The 24,330-nt window shown below is 51.5% G+C and overlaps 3 protein-coding genes and 1 long non-coding RNA gene across 6 annotated transcripts in view; 2 read left to right on the forward strand and 2 right to left on the reverse strand.

Annotated features, from left to right (window-relative positions):
• Tubb4a (tubulin beta 4A class IVa) overlaps positions 1 to 3,723 on the forward strand; it is a 10,452-nt gene extending 6,729 nt beyond the window's left edge. The window contains exon 4 of the mRNA XM_008836901.3: positions 1,897 to 3,723. Coding sequence (XP_008835123.1) covers positions 1,897 to 2,954 — 1,058 coding nt within the window. The 3' untranslated portion in view covers positions 2,955 to 3,723. The remainder of the gene's footprint in view (positions 1 to 1,896) is intronic.
• Positions 3,724 to 4,547: 824 nt separating this feature from the next.
• Positions 4,548 to 18,158, forward strand: Dennd1c (DENN domain containing 1C). 2 transcript variants are annotated; one of them, XM_029565293.1, is made up of 24 exons: positions 4,548 to 4,675; positions 5,997 to 6,061; positions 6,144 to 6,187; positions 6,299 to 6,348; positions 6,997 to 7,116; positions 8,235 to 8,304; positions 8,467 to 8,547; positions 8,619 to 8,684; positions 8,787 to 8,840; positions 8,966 to 9,076; positions 10,527 to 10,627; positions 11,370 to 11,415; positions 11,500 to 11,601; positions 11,686 to 11,811; positions 12,924 to 13,028; positions 13,333 to 13,423; positions 13,495 to 13,535; positions 13,736 to 13,807; positions 15,661 to 15,676; positions 15,828 to 15,892; positions 15,984 to 16,091; positions 16,846 to 16,913; positions 17,167 to 17,374; positions 17,475 to 18,158. In XM_029565293.1, the coding sequence occupies exons 1-24, from the start codon at positions 4,659 to 4,661 to the stop codon at positions 18,003 to 18,005; spliced, it is 2,358 nt and encodes a 785-aa protein (XP_029421153.1). In that variant the 5' UTR covers positions 4,548 to 4,658; the 3' UTR covers positions 18,006 to 18,158. The 2 variants fall into 2 exon arrangements, with proteins under 2 accessions (XP_029421153.1, XP_008835125.1); XM_008836903.2 differs by lacking the exons at positions 13,736 to 13,807; positions 15,661 to 15,676 and having other exon boundaries at positions 15,848 to 15,892.
• Positions 18,159 to 18,261: 103 nt separating this feature from the next.
• Positions 18,262 to 22,273, reverse strand: Crb3 (crumbs cell polarity complex component 3). Of its 2 annotated transcripts, none has more exons than XM_017799166.2 (5): positions 22,158 to 22,273; positions 21,749 to 21,923; positions 20,562 to 20,626; positions 18,913 to 19,056; positions 18,262 to 18,557 (listed from the first exon to the last, which is right to left on the reverse strand). In XM_017799166.2, the coding sequence occupies exons 2-5, from the start codon at positions 21,819 to 21,821 to the stop codon at positions 18,483 to 18,485; spliced, it is 357 nt and encodes a 118-aa protein (XP_017654655.1). In that variant the 5' UTR covers positions 21,822 to 21,923; positions 22,158 to 22,273; the 3' UTR covers positions 18,262 to 18,482. The 2 variants fall into 2 exon arrangements, with proteins under 2 accessions (XP_017654655.1, XP_017654656.1); XM_017799167.2 differs by having other exon boundaries at positions 22,200 to 22,269.
• Positions 22,274 to 23,374: 1,101 nt separating this feature from the next.
• Positions 23,375 to 24,330, reverse strand: part of LOC115071034 — a 32,915-nt gene continuing 31,959 nt past the window's right edge. Inside the window, exon 3 of the long non-coding RNA XR_003850128.1 lies at positions 23,375 to 24,190. This is a non-coding gene — a long non-coding RNA (uncharacterized LOC115071034). The remainder of the gene's footprint in view (positions 24,191 to 24,330) is intronic.

The raw sequence follows: 24,330 nt of genomic DNA on the forward strand, positions 1-24,330 counted from the left end.
TATTAGTTGCTATGAATAATCTGTTACATCGTCATTAATAACGGTCATAGTATACTATTACACAGTAAAGTGGCTGCAGACAGTGATAATACACTAGCATTTCAAGGAGACAAGAGAAAATATGTTATTTACTTATTCTTATTTAATTTTATTATATGTGTATGAGTGTGTCTGTGTAAGTGCACCCACACTGTGCAATACCTGTAGAGGTCAGAAGAGGGCATAGGGTCCCCTGGAACTGGAGTTACAAATTAGCTGCCATGTGGATGCTGGGAACTGAACCTGGGTCGTCTGCAAGAGCAGCCAGTGCTCTTAACCACGAAGCCAGCTCTCCAGCCCCTATTTATTTATTTATTTATTTTATTTTTTGTTTTGAGACAAAAATCTCACTATGTAGCCCTGGCTGACCTAGAACTAACTCAATATGTAGACCAGGCTGGCCTCACTCTCACAGAAATCCATCTGCCTCTGCCTCCCGAGTGCTGGGATTAAAGGCATATGCCTCCACAGCCATCTTAAATACTTTTAGGATAGATGAAAACATGAAATATGTTTGAGGAGATTGATATTTTTATATTGGCTTGAACATTGTACAACATGGACACCTATCAAAACATTGCATGGTATTCCACAAACACATACAAATTTTATGTCTGAGCTAAAAAATAAATCCACAGGGGCTGGGGCCAGGGCTCAGTGAGCAGAGCTCACCTAGCCTGCAGGGAGCCCTGGGTTCATCCCCAGCACAAATAAACCAGGAATGGTGATGCACGCCTATTGTCACTGTGCTTGGGTCAGGACATGGAAGCAGGAGGATCAGGAGTTTAGGGTCATCTTCAACTACATAGGAGTCAGAGGACAGCTTCAGCTACGTGAGACCTGAGTCAGAATGAATGAATGAATGAATGAATGAATGAATGAATATGGGGCCCGGCATGGTGACTTACACCTGTCATCCCAGCACTCTAGAGCCAACAGCAAGATCATGAGTTTCAGGAAGGCTGAGGGTGCAAGACTCTGTCTTTAATAATAATAATAATAATAATAATAATTAAGGCTGGAGCAATGGCTCAGTAGTTAAAAGCACTTGTTCCTACCAGCCACATGGTGGCTAACAACCGTCCATAACTCCAGTTCTAAGTGATCTGATGTCCTTTTCTGTCCTACAAGGTCATTGCAGGACAGCGGTGCACTTACATAACATGCAGGCAATACACTCATACCCATAAAATAAAAATAAATAAATAGCTTTAGGGACTGGAGAGACGGCTCAGTGGTTAAAAGCACTGGCTGCTCTTGCAGAGAATCCAAGTTCGGTTCCCAGCACCCACATGGCAGCTAACAGCTATCCATAACTCCAGTTCCAGAGGATCCAACTTCCTCTTCTGACCTCCAGAGGCATTGCATGACACAGGTGCACTTACACACATGCAGGCAATACACTCATACACATAAAATAAAAATAAGTAAAATATTGAAAAAAGTAACCATCACAACTCCCCAAAAGTAAATTAAATAATTAAAAATAGTAATAATGCTAACTCATTTTCTCTTCATTGTTATTTATGTATTATTTACTGAGACAGGGTCTCATGGTAACCCAGTTGGCCTCCCTCTTATGATGTATCAGAGGATGACCCTGATCAGACTCCTGGTCCTGCTTCCACCTCCCAGTATGACAGGCATGGGCCACCATGCCTGGTTTTTGAGGAGCTAAGGATTGGACCCGGAGACCTCGTGCTGTCTGGGCAAGCGCTCGCCCTCTGAGCTCCAGCCCTCACTGTCGCTTTTGTATCGTGGAATTAGGAGTCAGACACTAGGGTTGCTGGGCAGACCCGAAGGAGGGGCAGGCTCCCCCCTCCATATCTTCGTGTCCCGCTCCTGTCCCCTCCCCAGGTCAATCGGGAGCCGGCAACAACTGGGCAAAGGGCCACTACACGGAGGGCGCGGAGCTGGTGGACGCGGTCCTGGACGTGGTCCGCAAGGAGGCGGAGAGCTGTGACTGTCTCCAGGGCTTCCAGCTGACGCACTCGCTGGGCGGCGGCACCGGCTCGGGCATGGGGACCCTGCTCATCAGCAAGATCCGCGAGGAGTTCCCGGACCGCATCATGAACACCTTCAGCGTGGTGCCGTCGCCCAAGGTGTCGGACACCGTGGTGGAGCCCTACAACGCCACGCTGTCGGTGCACCAGCTGGTGGAGAACACCGACGAGACCTACTGCATAGACAACGAGGCGCTCTACGACATCTGCTTCCGCACGCTCAAGCTGACCACGCCCACCTACGGCGACCTCAACCACCTGGTGTCGGCCACCATGAGCGGCGTCACCACCTGCCTGCGCTTCCCGGGCCAGCTCAATGCCGACCTGCGCAAGCTGGCGGTGAACATGGTGCCGTTCCCGCGCCTGCACTTCTTCATGCCCGGTTTCGCGCCTCTCACCAGCCGCGGCAGCCAGCAGTACCGCGCGCTGACTGTGCCCGAGCTCACGCAGCAGATGTTCGACGCCAAGAACATGATGGCGGCCTGCGACCCGCGCCACGGCCGCTACCTGACGGTGGCCGCGGTGTTCCGGGGCCGCATGTCCATGAAGGAGGTGGACGAGCAGATGCTCAGCGTGCAGAGCAAGAACAGCAGCTACTTCGTGGAGTGGATCCCCAACAACGTGAAGACGGCCGTGTGCGACATCCCGCCGCGGGGCCTGAAGATGGCGGCCACCTTCATCGGCAACAGCACGGCCATCCAGGAACTGTTCAAGCGCATCTCGGAGCAGTTCACCGCCATGTTCCGCCGCAAGGCCTTCCTGCACTGGTACACCGGCGAGGGCATGGACGAGATGGAGTTCACCGAGGCCGAAAGCAACATGAACGACCTGGTGTCCGAGTATCAGCAGTACCAGGACGCCACCGCCGAGGAAGGCGAGTTCGAGGAGGAAGCCGAGGAGGAGGTGGCCTAGCTCCCCTGCCCTGGCTTCAGCTGTGCCCCAGCCTTGACCCTGAGCGCCGCACTCCTCCCCACCCTAAGACCCCCATGAGCACCCTCAGGGTGCCCTTAACCGCCATCCAAGCCCAGAACCCAGGTTGTTTCCACCTGCTTCTTCTCTGGCCCTCTGGCCCTGCCTCACCTGAACACCCCCCCAACCCCACTTTGTCTCCAATCCCAGCTGGAGCAGTTCCTCCAATTTCCATCAGCCCCACCCACTTCACCTCCTCTGATCTTGCAAACTGTAGTCTATGATCCTTCCCTCTTCACTCCTGTATTGCTTTCCACCTCTGACACCCTCAGACCCATCCCACCCCCATGAAATCTCTCTACACATGGAAACCTTGATAATGTCTAACCCATTCTCTGAGACTTCTTCACCTGTGATCTGATCTTATTTTTAACCCCACAGGCTCCCCCTCCTCACAGGTCCCCCCTCCTCACATATCCCCCACATATCTCACTGGCTCCCACAAGTCTATCTGTGCCCTGCTTTGTTCCACAGTGGCTTGCCAGAGAAATGATGTTGGAGGGAGAGGAAGGAAAATTTGATTGATTGATTGATTGACTGATTGATTGATGATTGATTGATTGATTGATTGATTGATTGATTAAAAGTTAATTAACTTAAAAAGGCCTAGAATCACAGGTGAGAGAATTCATCCCGAGGGCCCATCTACCCAGCGCTACTCTCCCTGGCCTCACTGCCCCCCATCAATAAATTAGTCTTCACTCTGCTGTGACTTTTGTCAAATTTATTTTCCTCTCTGAGTGTGGTCATTGAGGGGGGACCCCTGCAAGGTAGAGGGGGATGCTGAAGGTCAAATCTTGGGGTGGTGGGAGACAGAGATTTCAGAGCCAGACAGACCAGATTAGACCACAGACCAACTCAGTGGTGTGAGAGAAGTCCCGTACACTAGGGACTTTCCTGCTCTCTACACTGTTACCAAACTTGGGGTCACCATCTGTACCCTAAGGGAGGTTTATTCAATGTGTCATTTTTCTGCTTTTTAATGTTAATTTGACTGTTTAATTGGCTTCTCAAGGGTGGGTGGCCAAACAACTTTTCTTTAATCATATTTTATAATTATTTTTGAGACAGGGTCTCCCAGTAGCCCCAGTTGAACTGGAACCTGCTATATAGCCCACAAACATACAAATAAACACACACACACACACACACAGAGACAATCATTAAAAGAAGAAACTGGCCAGGTGTAGTGGCGTGAGCCTTTAATCCCAGCACTTGGGAGGCAGAGGCAGGTGGAGCTCTGTGAGATCAAGACCAGCCTGGATGACAGAGGGAGTTTCAGGCCATTGATGCTGCAGGGAGACCTTGTCTCAAGATACAAAAGGACCTGGATATGACTATGGGGACTGAAATTTCACCCTGTGTCAGTGTGAACCGGGCCTCAGAGCCTGTCCCCTCTTCTTGCCCATGCTGTGCGCACCTAGGCTAGGAACTGGGACGCCTGTGTTGCTAATAGTGGGTGGGGGCAGGGGCCTCTAGTCCGTCTAGGGACTGGGACGTCACCCTGTTAAACTTCCTCTCTCAGCCACACAGGAAGCTGAGCCGGCTCAGGGGCCCAGCCCGGAGCAAACACAACCTCCCCACCCCAGACCAGGACCCTTGAGGGGAAGAGGGGAGAGGACTCTTCTGGGCCAGGCCTGCAGCAACATGGGATCCAGAGATAAGTAAGGAACGCCCCTCCTTCATCCTGTGGATGGAAGTTCCCAGGCCTGAGATGCCTGAGAAGGGTGCCTGGGGCTGGGGAGGGCCAGGAGGTACGGCAGGCCACCCACAACAGCAGAGAGCCTTGGGGACCGCTTAGGCCTCTACGGTCCCTTCTCTCTTTTTCTGACTCTGGGTCCATGACCACAGCAGGAATTCAGAGAGTGTGGCACCCCAATAAGGGTGATATTTTAAGGTAACAGCTTCCAGAGGGGTAGTCAACAGGGTACAGGAAAGGCCGTGTGTCAACCCAATCCAGATGGTGTGTGGCTTGTGTCCATGCAAGGGTAAGCTGCTAGAGCCCTCAGGACTGGGATGGTGTGTGTAACTGGATGGGGGTGTCTGTAAGTTGGTCACCTCCTCCTGGGCCCAGGCCCCTGAATCCTCCTTGTGATGTGACAGGCAATAAGGCAGGCAGAGATTGTGAGGCTTACAGTTAAGTACCAGGCAGGGCACCTTGATGTCCTCTCTCAATGGGGTTGGCCACCTTGGGCCCCACAAAATCTTCCACAGAGACACAGGGATAAGTCTTAAAGATGCTCAAGGTCACAGTGAGAAAAGAGATACAGCTCACTTGGGTACACACACCCACAGTCCTACCCGACATACTTAGGGGGACAGTTGAACTTTTCAGGGAGACATCAGAATCACACACACATATGCACACACACAAGTGCTTCTTTGTACATGACAGGCACTCAGAAACACACATATCACATGCCCATGGGGTCTCTCACTCCCCCTCCCTCTGCCTCTCTAGAGTCTCTACCCAAGCCCTGCCTCCCAAGTCAGTCCTCTCTCTCTCTCTCTCTCTCTCTCTCTCTCTCTCTCTCTCTCTCTCTCTCTCTCGGTTCTCACTATGCAGCTCTGACTGAGATTTACAGAATGATATTCCCCTTCTCTCTTTGAGACAGGGTCTCGTGTAGACCATAGTAGACTGAACTCACTATGTAGCCAAGGATGTACAATACCATGCCTGGTTTTAAGGTACTAACAATGAACCCAGGAGGGTGTCATGTGTGCTAGGCGAGCTCTGCCCACTGAGCCCCAGCCCCCCCACACACACACACACATCGCACACTCACAGTCCTCAGCAGTCCACACAGTCTCATACAACCACACACAACTTCCACCCCTCAGGGTGGCCCACATACCAACACACCTAGTCACAGGTGTGCAGAGTATCAAGTGCCCACACATGTACACACACACAGGACCCTCACAGAAGCCAAGCCCCTCATAAAAGCCAGGCCCAGGACCTGCTAAACAGCCCCTCTCCCACAGAAACCCTACTCCTGACCTGTTTGACTGGTTCTTTGAAGCAGCCTGCCCCGTCTCCCTGGAGGAGGGTGAGTTGGGAGCCCCTAGGGGTTGAAGAGCCTGGAGGGAGGGCAGGAGACCTTGAACTCAGAACCCTGCTCTCCCCTGCAGACCCCCCCATCCTGTGGCAGTTCCCCCCAGACTTCAAGGAACAGGTATGTATCCTTGTTCCCCTCCCCTGCCCAGTCGAGAGGGAGGGACATCTGTGACTTGAATCCTGGACGGAGGGATGGGGCTCACATGAGTTCCTGTCTCTCCACCTCCAGGAAGTCGAGCGAGTGGTCCCCAAGTTCTGTTTCCCTTTCGACGTGGAAAGGTATGGAGGGAAAGGACCCTAAGAATTAAGCAGTCAGCAACCCAGACAAATGGACACCTATACACCTAGGAACCTGGAGACCCAGGGACACAAAAAAACCAAGGACCCTGAACTAGACCCAGGAATTCAGATCCTGGGGCCCAAGAACTCAAGGACTCAGGGACACAGGAAGCTATGGACAGAGACTCAGGATAAGAGACTCAGGGACACAGGGACTTGGGGGCACAGTAACTCAGGGACACAGGGAGCTATGGACAGAGACTCTGGAACTGCTGGTCCCTCAGAAGGGACTCAGAGGGTTTTGTGTGTGCACACGTGTGTGCATGTATGTGTGCATGTGTGTGTCCATATGTGTATGAGTGTGCAAGTGTATGTCCTTTTGTGTGCATGTGTGAATGTGCACAAATACATGTTCATGTATGTGCACTTGAATGCACAAGCATGTGTGTGCATGTGTGCAAGTATGTGGCTGTGTGCACACATGTGTGCATGTGTGCAAGTGTCCATGTGTGTGAATGTGCATACAAGTGTATGTGTACAGTTATGTGCAGTGTGTGCTCATGTGTGTATATGTGTGCATGTATGCATGTGTGTGCATGACTGCAAGCATGTACATGCATATAGAGACCAGAGCCTTTTCTCCTACAGGGAGCCACCCAACCCTGCTGTCCAACATTTCACCTTTGCCCTCACGGATCTGGCCGGGAACCGGAGATTTGGCTTCTGTCGCCTGCGAGCTGGTGCTCAGAGCTGCCTCTGTGTCCTCAGGTGGGGGATGCAGGGGTCTGAAACTAAGCGGGGACAGGCCGGGGAAGATGTGGGCTTCATAACAAATACAGACACAACACCTGGGCAAAGTGCAGAGAGTAAGACTGATCAAAACACACTGTGTGTGTGCATGGCGTTCTCAAACAATACTTTGGGGGGGTTGTTACATTTGTTTTGTTTTTTAATTTTTTTTATATGTACCCGTGTTTTGCCTGCATGTACGTAAGTGCACCATAGGCATGCAATGTTCATAGAGGCCAGAAGAGGACATTGGGTCCCCTGGAACTAGAGTTACAGATGGTTGTTAGCCACCATGTGGGTACTGAAACCAAATCTGGGTCCTCTGAAAGAGCAGCCAGTGTTCTTAACCACTGAGCTGTCTCTCCAGCCCTGATTGCTTTATTTTTTGAGACAGGGCCTCACTATATAGCTCTCACTGGCCTGGAATTCCTATGTAAACCAGGCTGGAATAAAATTCATAGAGATCTGCCTGCCTCTGCCTCCCAAGTGCTGGAACTAATGGCACATCACCACACCCAGCCTCAAACAATAATTAAAAAAATAATAATAATACCAAGCCTGGGGTTGGGGAAATGGCTCTGTGGTTAAGAGCACTGGCTACTCTTGCAGAGGACCCAGGTTCCATTTCCAGCACCCACACAGCAGCTAACAACCATCTGTAATGCCAGTTCCAGGGGATCCAATGCCCTCTCTGTCAGCATTGCATTCACGTGAAGCACTTAGATACACTCAGGCAAAACACTCATACACATAACATAAAAATAAATTGTCGGGCATAGTGGCACATGCCTTTAATCCCAGCACTGGAGAGGCAGAGGCAGGCGGATCTCTGTGAGTTCCAGGCCAGCCTGGTTGACATAGTGAGTTCCAGGCCAGCTGGGGCTACAGGGAGACCCTATCTTAAAAGACCAAAAATAAATAAACAAGTAAATCTATCAATATTTTTATTAAAAAGGAGAGGACCTCTGTTTTGTTTTGTTTTTTTAAAAAAAACTACCAGGTGTAAGATACTTCCTGGACCCTAACTCTCTTCTCTCTCTCTCTCTCTCTCTCTCTCTCTCTCTCTCTCTCTCTCCCCCACCCCCCCTTCTCTCCAGTCACCTGCCCTGGTTTGAAGTATTCTACAAAATTCTGAATGCTGTGGGGGACCTCCTAGCCCAGAATCAAGTAAGCCCTCCCCGACTCTTGCTCTCATCCTAGCCCTTCTATCACTCTAGAATATGAGGACAAACCTGAGCCCCTAGCTCTTCCCAGGACCCCACAGCCTGAGCCAAGACCCTCTGAATCCCAAATCCACCTGCTCACACAAACTCCCCCTCCATCCCTCAGGTCTCAGAGGCTGAAGAGTTTCTTCAGCACCTGCAGCAACATCCGCATCCTGGATCCCGGTCTTCAAGAGGACCAGACTTGGTGAGTAGGTCTTCAGTGGCTGTGGATGCTGAAAGCCAGGCCCGGGTACCACACAGTATCTTTGTCTCCAGGACAACAGTACCAGCATCACCAGCGAGCTCCGCGTCTTGCCTCCTGCCCTGGGGGATAATAAGCTGGTGAGCAGGGCTGGGGACCGTGGAAGGTTGCTGCCCCTACCCCTGGGTGAGGCCATCTGCACTCCAGATTAACTGAGTCTCCCCACTAACGCCCCCCATCAGCTTTCTTGTTTTGTGGCCCCGGATTCTGACCGCTTGCCTTCTATTCCCGAGAACGTGAGTAAGGCAGGGGAGGGGGACGTGACACCGATCTGTAGTGGAGGAGGGACTGGAACATGAGCTGTAAGAGAGGGGACGGCAGATCTTGGCTGTTCGCTCCACCGTCATCTTCTGTGCTTCAGCGGAATCTAACGGAGCTGGTGGTAGCGGTGACTGATCAGAATATTATCCGAGTCTTTGCGGCGCTGCTGGCAGAGAGGAGGGTCCTGTTCATAGCCAGCAAGCTCAGCACGGTGAGGCAGAACCGGCGGGCGGGGCGGAGCTCGCAATGACTCCGCCCCTCGAGAATCAGCTGTCTGACATTGGCCCCTCCCTTCAGGGGGAGGGACCTTGGGAGGCTGATTCCTTGTCTCCCTAACTCACAGCCCCGCCCTTCTGTGGAGACTTTCAGGAGGTTGCCCTATGCTTCCTCCCTCTTCAGTTCCATCCACCATGGACCAGAGCTGACCTAGCTCAGTCCTCCTCTGAAAGATGATGTTAAACTCTAGCTCCAGCTGTGGCTCAGTGGGTACAGCGCTCGCCTAGCACACAAGAGAGCCAGGTTTCCATTCCCAGCACCGCAGAAACCAGGCGTGATGGCACACGCCTGTCATCCCAACACTCAGGAGGTGAAGGCAGGAGAATCAGGAATTCAGGGTCATCCTGGGCTACCTAGTTTGAGGCCAGCTTGAGGTACCAGAGACCGGCATCTCGAAGAAATTAAAAAAAAAAAAAATCATCCTGGCATGGTGGCGCACGCCTTTAATCCCAGCACTGGAGAGGCAGAGGCAAAGGGATCTCTATGAGATCCCTCCAGCCTGATCTACATAGCAAGTCCCAGACCAGCTGGGGCTACAGAGAGACTTTTGTAGCAAGATGGATCAGCGGGTAAAGGCACTTGCTGCCAAGTCTTGGATCCACAAGGTGGAAGGAAAGAACAGACTCCTGCAAGCTGTCCTCTGACCTACATTAATTAAACTTCTAGCTCCTGGCTTTCCCTCACAGTCACCTGAAACTCCAGCTCTAGGGGAACTGACACTTCTTGCAGGCACCTGCTCTCAAGAGCACAACACACATGAACACACCTACACATAATTTTTTAAGATTCATTTTTCCTTGGGGCTGGAGCTATGGCTCAGTGGTTAGGAGCACTGGCTGCTCCTGCAGAGTGCTGCAGGCCTCCGAGTGTGTGGTGTGTGTTTTGCTGTTGCTGCTACTGTTTTATGGTGTTAGGGATGGAACCTAGAACCTTGCACATTCAAGGCGGGCTAACCGCTGAGCAAAACCCCGAGCCTCATTTTGTTGGCTGCTTTGTTTCATGTTGTGTTTATTTTTTTTTTTTTGAGACAGCCTTTCCCTGTAACCATACTGTCCTGGAACTCGCTATGTAACCCAGGCTGGCCTTAATCTCATAAAGATCCCCCTGCCTCTGCCTCCAGAGTACTGGGAATAAAGGCATGTACCACCACGCCCAGCCCTCAGCTCTGAATATTTTTTTACTTGAACAGGTAGAATACGAAATGATCAAAATTTGGCCCCCACCTCATTCCTAAAATGGTCTGAATTCTCACTGGTAACCTCACCAATGGGTGAAAGGAAAGCAGGACAGGAGAACCGGGGAGATCTGAGTCACCTTGTCAAAGATGGGGATCTGTGAAATGGGGAGACCAGGACCTGACTCTCCCCTCTGCTTTGTATCTGCAGCTGACATCCTGCGTGCATGCATCCTGCGCCTTACTGTACCCTATGCGCTGGGAGCATGTGTTGATTCCCACGCTGCCCCCACATCTGCTGGATTACTGCTGGTGAGAAACTCAGGGCTGAAGGGTGGGTGAACAACAGGAGGCTTAGACAAAGCTGCTCACAGTAACGCCCACCTTTAGCACAGCACCCTGGAGACAGGAAGGTGGATCTCTGTGAGATTGAGGCCAGCCTAGTCCACATAGCAAGTTCCAGACCAGCTAGGGTTACAAGAAGACCCTGTCTCAAAAAAAGAGGCTGGAAAGCTGATTCAGCAGTGAAGAGCACTGGCTGCTCTTGCAGAGGACCCAGGTTAGGTTCCCAGCACCCACATGGCAGCTAACAACAATCTGCAACTCCAGTTCCAGGAGAGCCAACGCCATCTTCTGGCCTCCACAGGCATTTGCATGCATGCATGGGTGCACTTAGGTGCAGGCAAAACACTGATACACATAAAATAAAATAAAAATAATTTTAATCAAGTGTTCCAGGCTAAGCCTGGGCTACAGAGTCAGACCTTGTTTCAAAAAAAAAAAGAAAAAAATCAAGACTTCCAGTCTGGTGTGGTGGTGCATGCCTTTAATCCCAGCACTTGGGAGGCAGAGGCAGGCAGATCTCTGTGAGTTCAAGGCTAACCTGGTCTACATAGTGAATTCCAGGCTGGGAGTACAGGGAGACCCTGCCTCAAAAAGATAAAAAAATTTTAAAAAAAGACTTTCAAGCTAGCCTGGGATACATAAAGTGAAGGGAGAAGCTTGGGGACCTTGGGAAGGAAACTCCATCACCCCATCTGGGTTCTCTCCACAGTGCACCCATGCCTTACCTCATTGGAGTGCACGCCAGTCTCACAGAGGTGAGTGCCAACCCACAAGAAAATTCCCTCCCTCTACCGAGGACCCCCAGACTCGGACTGACTGTCCCCCTTTGTTCCCTGTAGAGAGTTCATGAAAAAGGACTGGAGGATGTGGTAGTATTAAACATTGACTCTAATACTTTGGAGACACCCTTTGATGATGTGCAAGCTCTGCCCCCAGATGTGGTTGGTGTCATCTCCTCCCAGTGCCCTGCTTCTCATGATGGAACCTCCATCTCTGTCCACTTAGGGTCTCTTCTTTGTCTGCAGGTGTCTCTGCTGAGGCTTCGGTTAAGGAAAGTCGCCCTGAGCTCTGGGGAAGGGGTGTCCCGTCTCTTCCTTAAAGCGCAGGCTTTGCTCTTTGGCGGGTACCGAGATGCACTTGTCTGCACCCCAGTGAGTAGCAGGAGCCTGGGATGTTCCCCAAGACAGCAACCCTGAAGGATTTGCAATGTGAAGGACAGCTAGTGGGGTTTTGGTCTCATTATTTTGAGACAGGGGCTCATGTAGCACAGGCTAGCCTGGAACTCCCTATGTAGCTAAGGATGACTGTCACTGTGCCAGGTTTATGTGGTGCTGGGGAATCAAACCCAGGGCCTCATGCATGCTAAACAATCACTCTGCTCACTGACTTACAGCTCTGGCCCACTTAGCATTTATTATTCATGGGGGAAGGGGTCATGCATGCCATAGCACACATGTGTAGGTCCAAGCACAACATGGGGGAGTTGGTTCTCTCTCCACCATGTGGTTCCCCAGGATTGAACTCAGGTTGTCAGGCTTAGCAGCAAGCCCCTTTTACCCACCATGCCATCTTGACAACCCATACCTGGCATTATTTGAAGAGCTTACCTTCTGGTTCTCTGTTCTTCCCTATAAAATGGAGTATGACTTAAGACCACTTAAGAGGGTCCTCTGAGGCAGTAATAGGCATATTTGTGAACTTTCAGTACTGCCTAGCAGATAATGAATACTGAATAAATACTAGGTATTATTATTATTACTGTGTTTTGAGCAGCCTCTGTGTACCAGGCTGCACTGGAACTACCTATGTAACCAAGCAACAATCCCCCTGACTCAACAGCCCAAGTGCTGTTACAATGGGCATTCACACCCATGCTATTAATGGTATTTATTAGGTTTTTGAGACAGGGTCTCCCTGTAGCCCTAGCTGACCTGGAACTTGCTATGGAGACCAGGTTGGCCTCGAACTCACAGAGATCCGCCTGCCTCTGCCTCCAGAGTGCTGGGATTAAAGGCCTGCACCAACACACCATGGCTATTTAATATCAATGTCACAATATTATGAGATGAACCGGCTGTTGCCACATCTCAAGGACCCTGATCCTGAAGGCAAGTCCTCCCCTGGCTCAGGAAGCCCTTCACACGGTCAGGTACACAGCAGGAGCCCAATCAGTGCTTGCTAGGTAGCTGTGTGGTTGGAAGGAGGAAAGTCGGGGAAAAGGAGAGCCCCAGGGAGGTCAGAATGGGGGTGCTTCCTCTTCTAGGATCAGCCGGTGACCTTCTGTGAGGAAGCATTCTTGGGCCAGAAAGCTGGGGCTCCACTGCAGGCCTTCCACAAGAGGGCGGTGCACCTGCAGCTGTTCAGACAGGTGAGCGGTGGGGTGGGGGGAGGCTAAGGATGAGCGCAGGGCCCTGGGGCGGGACCTCCGGGACCCGCGAGGTTGCGGTGCGAGTCGCCGCGAGCGGGGTCTCTGGGGAGAAGTGGGGATGGATGGCTGGTTCCTAGAGGAGGGATCTGGCCTGAGCGACGGGGAGCGTGGGATATCTGGTTTCTAGGGTGTCTTCAGATTCCGGGGGCTTCTGGAGGAACCTGGGGCCACGAAGCCTCCCACATCCTCAGCCGGCAGCAGACGCGGCCCTGGAGTCTGAAACTGAGCCTTTCTCTCCCCCAAGTTCATCGAAACCCGACTTGAGAAACTCAACTCTGGGGAAGGCTTCTCAGACCAGTTTGAGCAAGAGATTACCTGCTGCGGAGTTTCCTCAGGTGAGCCCCGGCGTCCCCACCCCATCAGCACCCCAAACCTGTGCCTGACAGTGGATCATAATCTTCCTCAGGTGTACTTCGATCCTATCAGCTCTGGGCAGATAATCTCAAGGTAATAAAACCAATCTTGGCTTGTTTATAACCACATTAACCTCGCTAGTCATCTAGGTCCCGGGGAAGTGCTCGCTCACTGGTGGAGGCTCAGAGAGGGAGAGTGGCTTGCCCAGCAACACAGCCCGAGGTGGGGAGCGGGGTCTGGGCTGATGACCCCCAAGACCCCAAATTTCTGATTTCTTCCTCTCCCATTCCCAGAAAGGTGGCGGGGCCCTCTTGCATTCCGTTAAGGCCAAGACCCAACCAGCTGTCAGGAACATGTGTCGTTCGGTGAGGCTGGGCTGTTTGGCTCAGACTGGCTGGGTGACCAGGAAGAAACAGAGGGAGTGTGCATGTGTGTGCCCGTGCTTGCAGAAACTGGAATCAACATCCTTATTCACTATCTACCTTGTTTTCTTTTTAATTTTTAAAATTACATATTTTAGCGGGTGCACAGTGGTGCACACCTTTAATCCCAGCCACTCTGGAGGCAGAGACGGGGATCTCTGAGATCTAGGCCAGCCTACATAGCTAGGGCTACAGAGAGACTCTCTCTCTCTCTCTCATATATAGTGTGGAGATCAGAGAATAACTTGCAGTTCTCTCCTTCCACCAAAGTGTGTCCCAGGTGTTGACCTCAGGTCGGCAGACTTAGCAGACAGAATTTACCTTTACCTGATGACCCATCCCGCTGGTCCCCACGTTAGTTTCTGAGACTGTTTCTCACTGAACCTGGGGCTCACTGACTCACTAGCCTGGCTGGCCAGTGAGTTCCAGGGCTCCACCTTTCTGTGTGTCTCCCCGGCACTGGGGTTACAGATACCCACCACTGCACCCAGCTTTTTAGTGGGTTCTAGAGCGCCAAATCAGGTCCTCCTGCTTTCAAAGCAAGCACTCCACCCATTAAGCTGTCTCTCCAGCCCGATAGAGGGTTTTGGGGGGCAGAGGCAGGTGGATCTCAGTGAATTCAAGACCAGCCTGGTCTATATAGTGAATTCCAGGCCAGCTGGGGCTACAGGGAGACCCTGCCTCAAAAAACCAACAACAAAAAAATCCTTACAGGGAACAGAATATTTTAGCCTCAACAAGTATTGAATATACAGTTTCTTCTTTTTACTTCTCCATGTTTAGTTTTCATTTGCCATATGCATTTCTGCTAGAAGTGTTTCTTGGCCATTTTAATCTGACAACCAAACTTGACCTCTTCACACACACCTGTCACCCCAGCACTTAGAGGCAAGGGGATCAGGAGTTCAAGGCCAACCTCAGTTACACAGAGAGAATTTGTGGCCACCCTAGGATACAGGAGACCCTGTTTCAAAAAAAAAAAAAAAAAAAATTTAAAAATCAGGGCTGGAGAGATGGCTCAGGGGTTAAAAGCACTGGCTGCTCTTGCAGATGACCAGGGTTCAGTTCCCAACACTCACATGGTGGCTAACAACCATCTGTAACTCCAGTTCCAGGGGATGACGCCCTCTTTGGCTTCCTCAAGCAATGAAGCAATGCATGACACATATATGCTGGCAATACACTCATACACATAAAAATTATTAAAAATAAATGAAACTAAGCACACAGAACAAAACTGATAGCTAAGATTCATTAACTAATATCTTCTGTTTCTTAGACAAAATTCCAGGCTTCCATACTTGTGGGGGGTTTTTTAACTCCAAGTCTAAAAATGAGTTCATTTGATTTTTTTTTTTTTTTTTGGGCTTTTGGAGACAGAGTCTCCCTGTAGCCCCAGCTAGCCTGGAGCTCACTATGTAGACCAGGCTGGACTCGAACTCACAGAGATCTGCCTGCCTCTGCCTCCCAAGTCCTGGGGTTAAAGGCATGTGTCACCACACCCAGATCTCTGCTTGATTTCTTTTATTTTATGGGTATGAGCGTTATGCCTGCATGTATGTAAGTGTACCTGTGTCGTACAGTGCCCAAAGAGGACAGATGCAGGTGGGTGTCAGATCCCCTGGAACTGAAATTACAGAGGGGTTGGCCACGCTGCAAGTACTGGGATTCAAACCTGGGCCTTCTGTAAGAAAAGCCGGTGCTCTTAACCACTGAGCCACTTGTCCAGCCCCTCTTTGCTTGACTTTAACAGTGAAACATGATTAATCTCTTGTGCCATTCCTGGTTTATGCCAGGGTGACCCTCAGGAATATCGTTTTCTCCATTAGTCAAAGCTATAGAAGTTTGTATTGACTTCTTAGGTTGTATCTAAGGACTGTTGGGAGATACAAATATGGGGTGGGTGGCAAGAGATGTCTGTCCTGGGGATCGAGGTCTGTGTCCCATCTCCCTCTGGTCTAACACTGTGTTGGATCATCCCAGGCTAAGAGTGGCTTGAAGGGTATGCAGAGCCTTCTAATGATTAAGGTAAGCCCAGCAAACTCCCCCATCCATGACCAATTCTTGGGAGTGGGGATGGTTCCCCCACCCCTAGCCCATGCATGCCTCCTCTTTATAGGATGGAGACTCTAACCTGCAGAGGGGGGGCTCCTTGAGAACCCCAAGCCTGGTCAGCCGCTCAGACCGCCTGCAACAGCGCCTACCCATTAGCCAGCACTTTGGGCAGGTGAGGATGTTCCACCCAACCCTCCTCTAACCTCTCAGAGTCTCACCAAATCCCCCCAAACCCCAGGGCTCAGTGGACTACCTCCTCTCCTTTTGTTGCTTTGCTGTTAATTTGAGACAAGGTCCCAAGGCTGTCCCAAGCCCAGGGTACCCTCAAACTTACTGCGTAGCTGAGAATAACCCTGAAATCATGATCCTCCTGCCTAGTTTATATGGGGCTGGGGATGAAACCCAAGGCTTCATGCGTGGTAGAGAGGTACTATACCCACTGGCATACAGTCACACCTTTTTGTTTTTGCTCTTGTTTTTGAGACAGGGGCTCCCTGTAGCTCCAGCTGACCTAGAACTTGATATGTAGCCCAGGCTGGCCTCCATCTCAGAGATCCACTTGCCTCTGCCTCCTGAGTGTTAGGATTAAAGATGTGCACCACCACACCCAGTTGTTTTGTTTTTTTGAGATGGAGTCTCACTTCGTAATCCAGGCTAGCCACAAACTTGCAGTCATCCTCCTGCCTCAGCCTCCAGAGTGCTAGGATAACAGGCATGTACCAAAAAATGCAGCTTTCTCCTCCCTTATTTTAAAATTTGGTGCCCAAGCCTGGCATGGTGGCACACACCTTTAATTCCAGCACTCAGGAGGCAGTGGCAGGTGGATCTTCGGAGAGACCAAGGCCATCAAAACAAAATAGCCCTCACCCTCAACTCGCCCTCCTCTGGCAAGCCCAAGCTCATGGAGCCACACTCATCTCTTCTAGAATCGGCCTCTCCGCCCCAACAGGAGACTCAGGCTAGAAGAGGGACCCTCGGAACCCCTGGGGAAGAGGTAAGAATTCAAGCAGGCAGGTCAAAGCTGGAGGTACAAGACCATGATTCATAGGAAGGGTATCCTCAAATGTTGGAACAGCCCCACCAGCCCCACCAAAAGAATAATCTGGCCAGGCATAGTGGCATATGCCTTTAGTCCCAGCACTTGGGAGGCAGAGGTAGGCAAATCTTTGTGAGGCCAGCCTGGGCTATGTGGTGAGACTCTACCTCCAAAATGACAGAATCTCCAAATTTGTCCATCTTTAATCTAGGAACCCTTCCCTGAGCCCTGAGGACACCCAGGGTCCATGGTTAGAGGAGACTCTAGACAGCAGCTTTTTGGGGTCCGGAGAAGAACTGGATTTGTTGAGTGAGATTCTAGACAGTCTAAGTACAGAAACCAAAACTGTGGGCAGCCTGAGGCCCAGCCAGAGTTTGGACTGTTGTCACCGAGGGGATCTGGATGACTGCTTCAGTCTGGTGAGACCCTCTCCCCAACCAACTGCCCATCCAGCCTTCCAGCTCCTTCCCTCTTCTAGCATCAACCATTGAGTTGCTTCCTCCTTCCTGCTCCATCCAGCCTGACACACCAGGAAGGTCACCATGGGAACCGGAGGAGGAACAGGAAAGACCCCTGGTCTCTCAGCCTCAGTCCCTGCCCACCGACCTGTCCTCTCTGAGGGACACCCCATCTTTACATGCCACCAGCTACTCACAGGACTTCCATTTCCAGAAATCATCAGCCTCTCCGTCTGCATCTTCAGACCCCAGCAGCCAAGCGGACCCCAAATCTTCTCCCACCCAGCCGGATTCTAGAATCTCACACAGCCCCACTCAGCTGAGCCCGCCAGAAAACCCCCAACTTCTGGCCCCACCAAAGTCCAATTCTGATACTGCCCAGACATTACAATCCACTCAGTCTTTGTCACACCCCAATTCTCCAGTGAACCCCAGAAACCAGCCTCCCCAGGTCTCAATATCTCGGGCTCAGGTCCAGACCCTCAGGGACCCAGAAGCTCCTTCTTTCTGCACATCTCCCACAAGCAACTGGCAAGAACCCCAGGCCAGGAGAACTCGAGTAGCTGACCTGAAGAAATACTTTGAAAGTTAAGGATCTAGGGAGGACCCCAGCCCTCAATAAATCTGATTTTCTCCTAAGTTATTTGCCTGGGGTCTTCTCTGAGTTCAGAACGCAACCCCACCCACCCCCCTACCTTGAGTGACCTCTAAGCACCTCCAGCATGCAGATGCATCTAAAAACCCCTCCCTCCCGGGTGGCACACACACCCCAACTTCAGCCTACTAGGATCTCGGTGACCTTAGAATTCACCCTTGTTCCATCTACCCTAATATTCCCACCAGCTCAAAAAAAAAAAAAAATCTTTATTATACCTTACTACCAATTTCATATAAATATATAAAAAGAGAGGCCCCCACCCTCTCTTTGCCCTCAAAGGTAAAGTCTTTGAAGAACTTTCTTCCCATCTATTCTTAAGCATTGAGTAACTGCCCAGACAGTGTTGCTGCCTTGCCCCATCGTCACACAGCAAAGGGAGGGTGGATGATAGGGAAGGAGAAGGGGGTGGAGCTAGATGGGCAAGCAGCCCCGAACCGGCTCCTTGGAGTCCTGGGGGGCCCGGGCCTCTGCTGCTGCATGGGAAAACTGGAAGAAAGACAGGAGGTTTGTTCGGCTTGTAGTCATGGTAGAGGACACACCAGAAGCAGGATCACATGAGGTAAGTAGTGAGAAGGTGAGTCCCCTGGCCTGGCACCCTTAGCTACATGCAGAGCCAAGCAGAAGAGCATGCCTCAGAGCCCACCAGCTGGGCGCCCCTGGGTTCCCCCACCCCAAGTCCTCCTGAGCCATCAGAGGTTGGCTGTCTCCAAGGTGTGCTGAGGTGTGCTAAGGTAGTCCTGGGAGGTGGTGGCAGCCAGTGACCCGGCCCTCCCGGCATTCAGATGAGCCGCTCCTCCGGGGGTAACTTGAGGTTGGGGGGTGGTGGGGCGCGGGCACCCACCTGCTCCTCACTGCTGGGCCGGTAGGTGCCCTCTGTCTGCCGTTTCTCCCGGAGTTTCCGGATTAACAGGAACAGTCCTGCAGCTACCAGTAGGACAATGAGGATGGAGAAGACCACTATGATGGCTGTGATGGCCTCTGAAGACTGCAGGAGGGGGAGAGGGCAGGCTGACCAACTGTGTGTGGACCCTGTTTACCCCCCTAGGTCGCATCCGGGCCCCAATACCCCCACAGGGTCCTTGTCTGCCTAACAAAACCAAACAACGATATAATTCTCTCTTTCCTTTTTTCCACCTTTGAGACAGGGTCTTCCTGTAGCCTTAGCTGTTCTGGAATCGCTATGTAGCCCAGGGTGGCCTTGATCTCACAAAGATCCACCTGCCTCTGCCTCCTAAGTGCTGGGGTTATTAAAGCACACCACTCTCCACCACACCCAGCTAGTTTTCTTTCCTTCCTTTTATCCCTCCCTCTCTTCTTTTTGTGTTATTTGTTCTTTTTTAGCTTGAGACAGAATCCCATGTAGCCAAGGCTAGTCTCAAATTTACTATGTAGCCACGGATGAACTTCTGATCCTCCTGCCTCCACCCCTCAGGTGCTAGACCTAGGACTACAGGTGAGTGTCACCAAACCCAGCCTTTTTATGGTCTTTTAGTTCTCACTGTATAGTCCAGGCTGGCCTCAAACTTATGGCAATCCTCCTGAGTGCTAGGATGACAGATAGGTAACACCATACCTACCACACAAGATACAATATTCTTGTCTACATTCATGGGGGTGATCAGGGTCTTCTATCCTTCTTGGGATTCTTATATCATCTTACTGCTGGGGCTGGGCCTGCTCAGTGGGGAGAGCACTGGCCTAGTATACATGAGGCCCTGGGTTCAATTCCATAGCACTTCATAAACCAGGAATGGTGGGACTTGCTTGTCATCCCAGTACTGGAAGTGGTAAAGACAGGAGGGTCAGGAATTCAAAGTCATCCTTGGCTACATAGGAAGTTTGAGGTCAGTCTGGACTACTTGGGACCCCAATCTAAAAAAAAAGAAAAAAAAAACAACAAAGCAAACAAACAAACAAACAAAAAAACCACAGGGGCTGGAGAAATGGCTCAGTAGATGGCAGTAGACCTGGGTTCAGATCCCAGCACCCACATGGTGGCTAACAACGGTCTATAGCTCCAGTTCCAGGAGATCTGACACCTTTTTCTAGCCTCTACAGGCTTTTCACAACACAGGTGTACTTACATACATGCAGAAAATACAATCATACAGGTAAAATTTTTTAAAAATTTAAACTAGGGCTAGGGTGTATAGCTCAGTAGTAGAGCACTTGCCTAGCATGCACAAGGTCCTGGGTTCAATTACTATAATTAAAATATAATAACAATAACAATAGCTGATCATGGTGGCACACATCTTTAATCTCAGCACCAGGAGACAGAGGTAGGCAGATCTTTGTGAGATCTAGGCCAGCCTGGGCTACATAGTGAGTTCCACCAGGGCTACATAGTATAACTTTGTTTCAACCCAACCCCCAAAATAATAATATTGTCTTTACTTGTCCCAAGGGTATTCTGGCCTCTCCCACCTGGCGACGACAGTTCCCCCCACACCTTCTGTCTCTTACCACAGGCACATCCCCCCAACTCACCAGGCCCCCATTAGAGATAGGGTCTGTGGGTTCAGGTGAGCTGGTATTTGTGGAAGAATTTGGTGCTGTAGAAAAAACATTAGTTCAGGTCAGGATCTTCCCTAAACAAAACACAAAACACACACACACACACACACACACACACACACACACACACACACACACGCTGCTCCATTGGACCCCAGAAAACTGCCAAGTCTCCAGTTGAAATAGGACTGCCTGTGACTGCCTGGCCACCCAATCCATCCTTAGACCTGTCTGTTGCTCCTCTGGCTACCTTCCAGTCCTGCAGGGAATAATCCAGCACCTGGGGTCACTGGCTTGCAGACCAGAAGATGAGACCAGCCCTCCCACCCCAGCCCTCCCCCCACCCTTAAGAACTTGGGCGGGCCTCAACCTTTCTCTGGGGTATGTGAGTCACATACCCACCCCCCAGCCCCGCAGGCTCCCCAGACAGAGCAAATGCCTGGCTGGGTCCACACCTATGAAGAGCCAGCTCTGTCAGCCTGACCTCCAGGCCCCAGGCCTGTCTCTTCCAGGGCCTCTGGCTGCTTAAGACTCTCAACTATTCAGCAACTCAGGTGCCCAGTCCCTCCCCTCCTCCATCTCCCGGATCCGGTGGAACCCAAAACTCCCAGCTCGAAAATTCCAGGACTCTCAAGAACTCGCCGGTTCTGGGCCGAGCGAGGGGAGTGGGGGGTGTAGCTCAGCAGAAGAGCATTTCCTAGGCGAGTTCGACCCTGGGTTCCTGGGGTTGAGCCAGAAAAAATAAATAACTTGGGCCGGGAGTATTGGTGCAAGCCTTTAGTCTCAGGACACGGGAGGCCGACGCAGGTGGCTCTCTGTGAGTTCGAGGCCAGCCTGGTCTACATAGTTCCAGGACAGCTGGGGTTACAGGGAGACCCTGTCTCAAAAAAATAAAAAAATTAAAAAACCAAAAATAAAGCAAAATAGTAACTCCTATGGTCGGCTAGACTAACTTGCAAAGTCTTAGGCAAGAGCCAGTCCTAACACTTTAAGCCCCAACCCCCAAAGACCCCAAGTCCATTTTTTCAGTTCCGGATCCTCTCTGGGTCCCCAATGCCCAGTACTTCTGAGCCACCCCACCCCCACCCCCGCTTTTCCTAGCAGAGACCCGGTACTTCTGATCCCTCCTTCCACCCCAGCCAGCCCCGGGCGGTACCTACCTGTTTGGCCCCGGCAGGCGGGCAGCAGCGGCAGGCCCAACGCCAAGAACAGCCCCAGGCCTGGGGTCGCCATGGGCTTGGGAGACAAGTTAGTGGCACCAGGGACAGGGCTCCTCCAGGGCGCCAGTTTCTATCTCATCTTGGGGGTCTAGGAGGGTCCCTGCGACCCTGGTACCTGGCGGACCAGACAAGAAGAGAGGCCGCAACCTGGGATTGGGGGCTGGACCTAGGCTCTAGTCCCAAATTTGGCGTGTGCTCCCCGCCCTCGGCGCCAAGGGTCAGAGATTAAAGATTAACTCTACTCCTCGGCAGCGTTCCTGGGCAGGGGAAAGGGAAGAGGGAGGAGGAGTGGGAGGGGGTGGTGGAGGAGGAGGTGGAGACTGGCCAGTCTGCGGGCGCGGCCTCTTACCTGGCCCGAGGCGGGGGGGAGGGGAGGGCTAAAACCACGTACAGGTGCTCAATCCCGGGTCCGGGGCTGGAACCCCCAAGTCTCTGTCCTTCACCGGTTCGCTCCAGATTCCACCTACCCCGCCTGTTCACGTGACCCGGAAAGTTTAGTCACTCACCTGCGAAAGGAGCGCACTTCCGGCTAGTGCACCTGAGCCAGGCTGGGAGGGGCAGGGCCAAGGGGGCGGGGCCGACGCACCTGCAACTAGCTCCCACCTGCAACTGGGAAGATGCAAAAAGACAGAAGCGCGCAGGTGTCAGGAAGTCACACCTGGATTCCGGGCACATCTGTAGATGGCACAGGTGTGGAGACGCAGGGGGTGTGGCAACACCCCGAAAATGATACACATCTGTATGGAGTGGACTAGGAAGGGCAATGCCTGATGAATCCACACTTGCAGTGAGGCCTGGTGACACAGGGACTGCCATACCAGCTATTCCGGAGGGTGAAGCGGGAGAATTGCAAGTTGGAGGCCAGTCTGGGCAACTCAGTGAGACCCTATCTCAAAAAATAAACCGAGGACTAGGGGTGTGGCTTTGGAGGTAGAGCCACTGCCTAGAATTCCCCAGTGAGTGGATGGAAGCCTGGCTCACAGGGAGAACCACTCCCCCCAGTGAGAGGCAGGGGCATGGCTCACAGGTAGAGCCACCGCCTACAATCGCTAAGTAAGGACTGGGGGCGTGGCTTAGGCAAGCACCTGCCCAGGATGCTTGAGGCCCTGAGTTTCAATCCCAGTCTGGTAATCAATCAACCTATATGTGATCTAGTTCTATACAAAGATACTTACATGAACGTGTAAGTCACTGGAACTCGATTGTATAATGTATTTATGGGTAGGGAACACCTACTTGGAATCAAACCTGTGCTGTAAAGGGTCAGTTTTAAATAAAAACGCCTGTGCAGACTGAGCTCAAACGATAGGGAAACCTTATATTCACACTGAAGGACACCCACAGAGGCAAGATAAGACAGGGGTTTATGTGTGTGCTCCACCTATCAAGGAAGTGTCTGTGAGATCACTTTGATTTGGGGCACCTCCATGTGGAAACACCTTATACCCATGCTGTGGGACACCTCCAAAAAACACATGTACATGGAAACTCCTGGTAGGGATTAGAGATGTGTTTATTGGATCCACCAGTGCACCACACCTGTATGGGCAGCAGTTATGTAACCCATCCTAGACATAACTTTGAATAAATAAAATAAAATGAAAATTAATAAACAGAACATGTTATTAATAGGTGGTCATAAGCCAAACATGATGACACATAATTATTTCAGCAGTTGGGAACCTGAGACAGGAGGATTGCTGTGCTGCGTTCAAGAGGCTACAGAGTGAAAGTTTATCTCAAATAAAACAACAATATTTAAAAAATGGTCCTGAGGCAAGAGCTGGGCTCAGTTGGTTGAGTGCTAGCTCTCGGGGTTTGGGCAGCAGCATGCGCAACTCACTCCAATCATGATTGGATAAATAATCATGATTATTTATTATTCGCAGTCAAGTGGGAGCCCTGCCCCCTAACGGTGAGACAAGAAACTGCATCCGAAACCCGTGGGCGGGACTTTTAGCAGGTGCAAGGATTGCCACTGGCTGAGGCTCCGCCCCCAGGCGCCTCCACCTCCAGATCTTTATCTGCTGTGGCGCCCGGGAAACTGACCCGGGCGCTCCCTTCTCCAGCAGATCTGCGGAGAGCAGACAGCTCCGCGCCTGAATGGGTCTCGGCCCCTTTAAGAACGACTGACCGGTGATGGGGCGGTACAGATCAAGGCAATACAGGGTCAAACGGGAAGCCCCACCCAGGTGGAGCGGGCGGGCGCAGCTCACGCCGCCTCTGACCAATAGGAATTCGACTTTGCAGCCGCACCGCGTGTTGATCATCTGTTTCTCTGAATAGTAACGAGAAAGGAGATGCGCGGGCGGGATAAAGTGTAGGGGAGGGAGAACGCCGCCTGTGGATCTTCGGTTTCCGTAATCGACTGCGGAATCTGATCTGTGCGGGAGGGCAAGAAAAAAATAAATCGCTTGAAGTGGTTCTGAGTTCTTGCGTAGGTCTGGGAAAAGCGAAATCTTGAATCCTGATGATGAGGGGTGGGCGAAAGGAGGTCGAAGGGAAACGAGATTACCAAACCT

This window comes from Nannospalax galili, unplaced genomic scaffold (assembly GCF_000622305.1).
Source record: "Nannospalax galili isolate Female #2095 unplaced genomic scaffold, S.galili_v1.0 scaffold77, whole genome shotgun sequence".
Classification (NCBI taxonomy): domain Eukaryota; kingdom Metazoa; phylum Chordata; class Mammalia; order Rodentia; family Spalacidae; genus Nannospalax; species Nannospalax galili.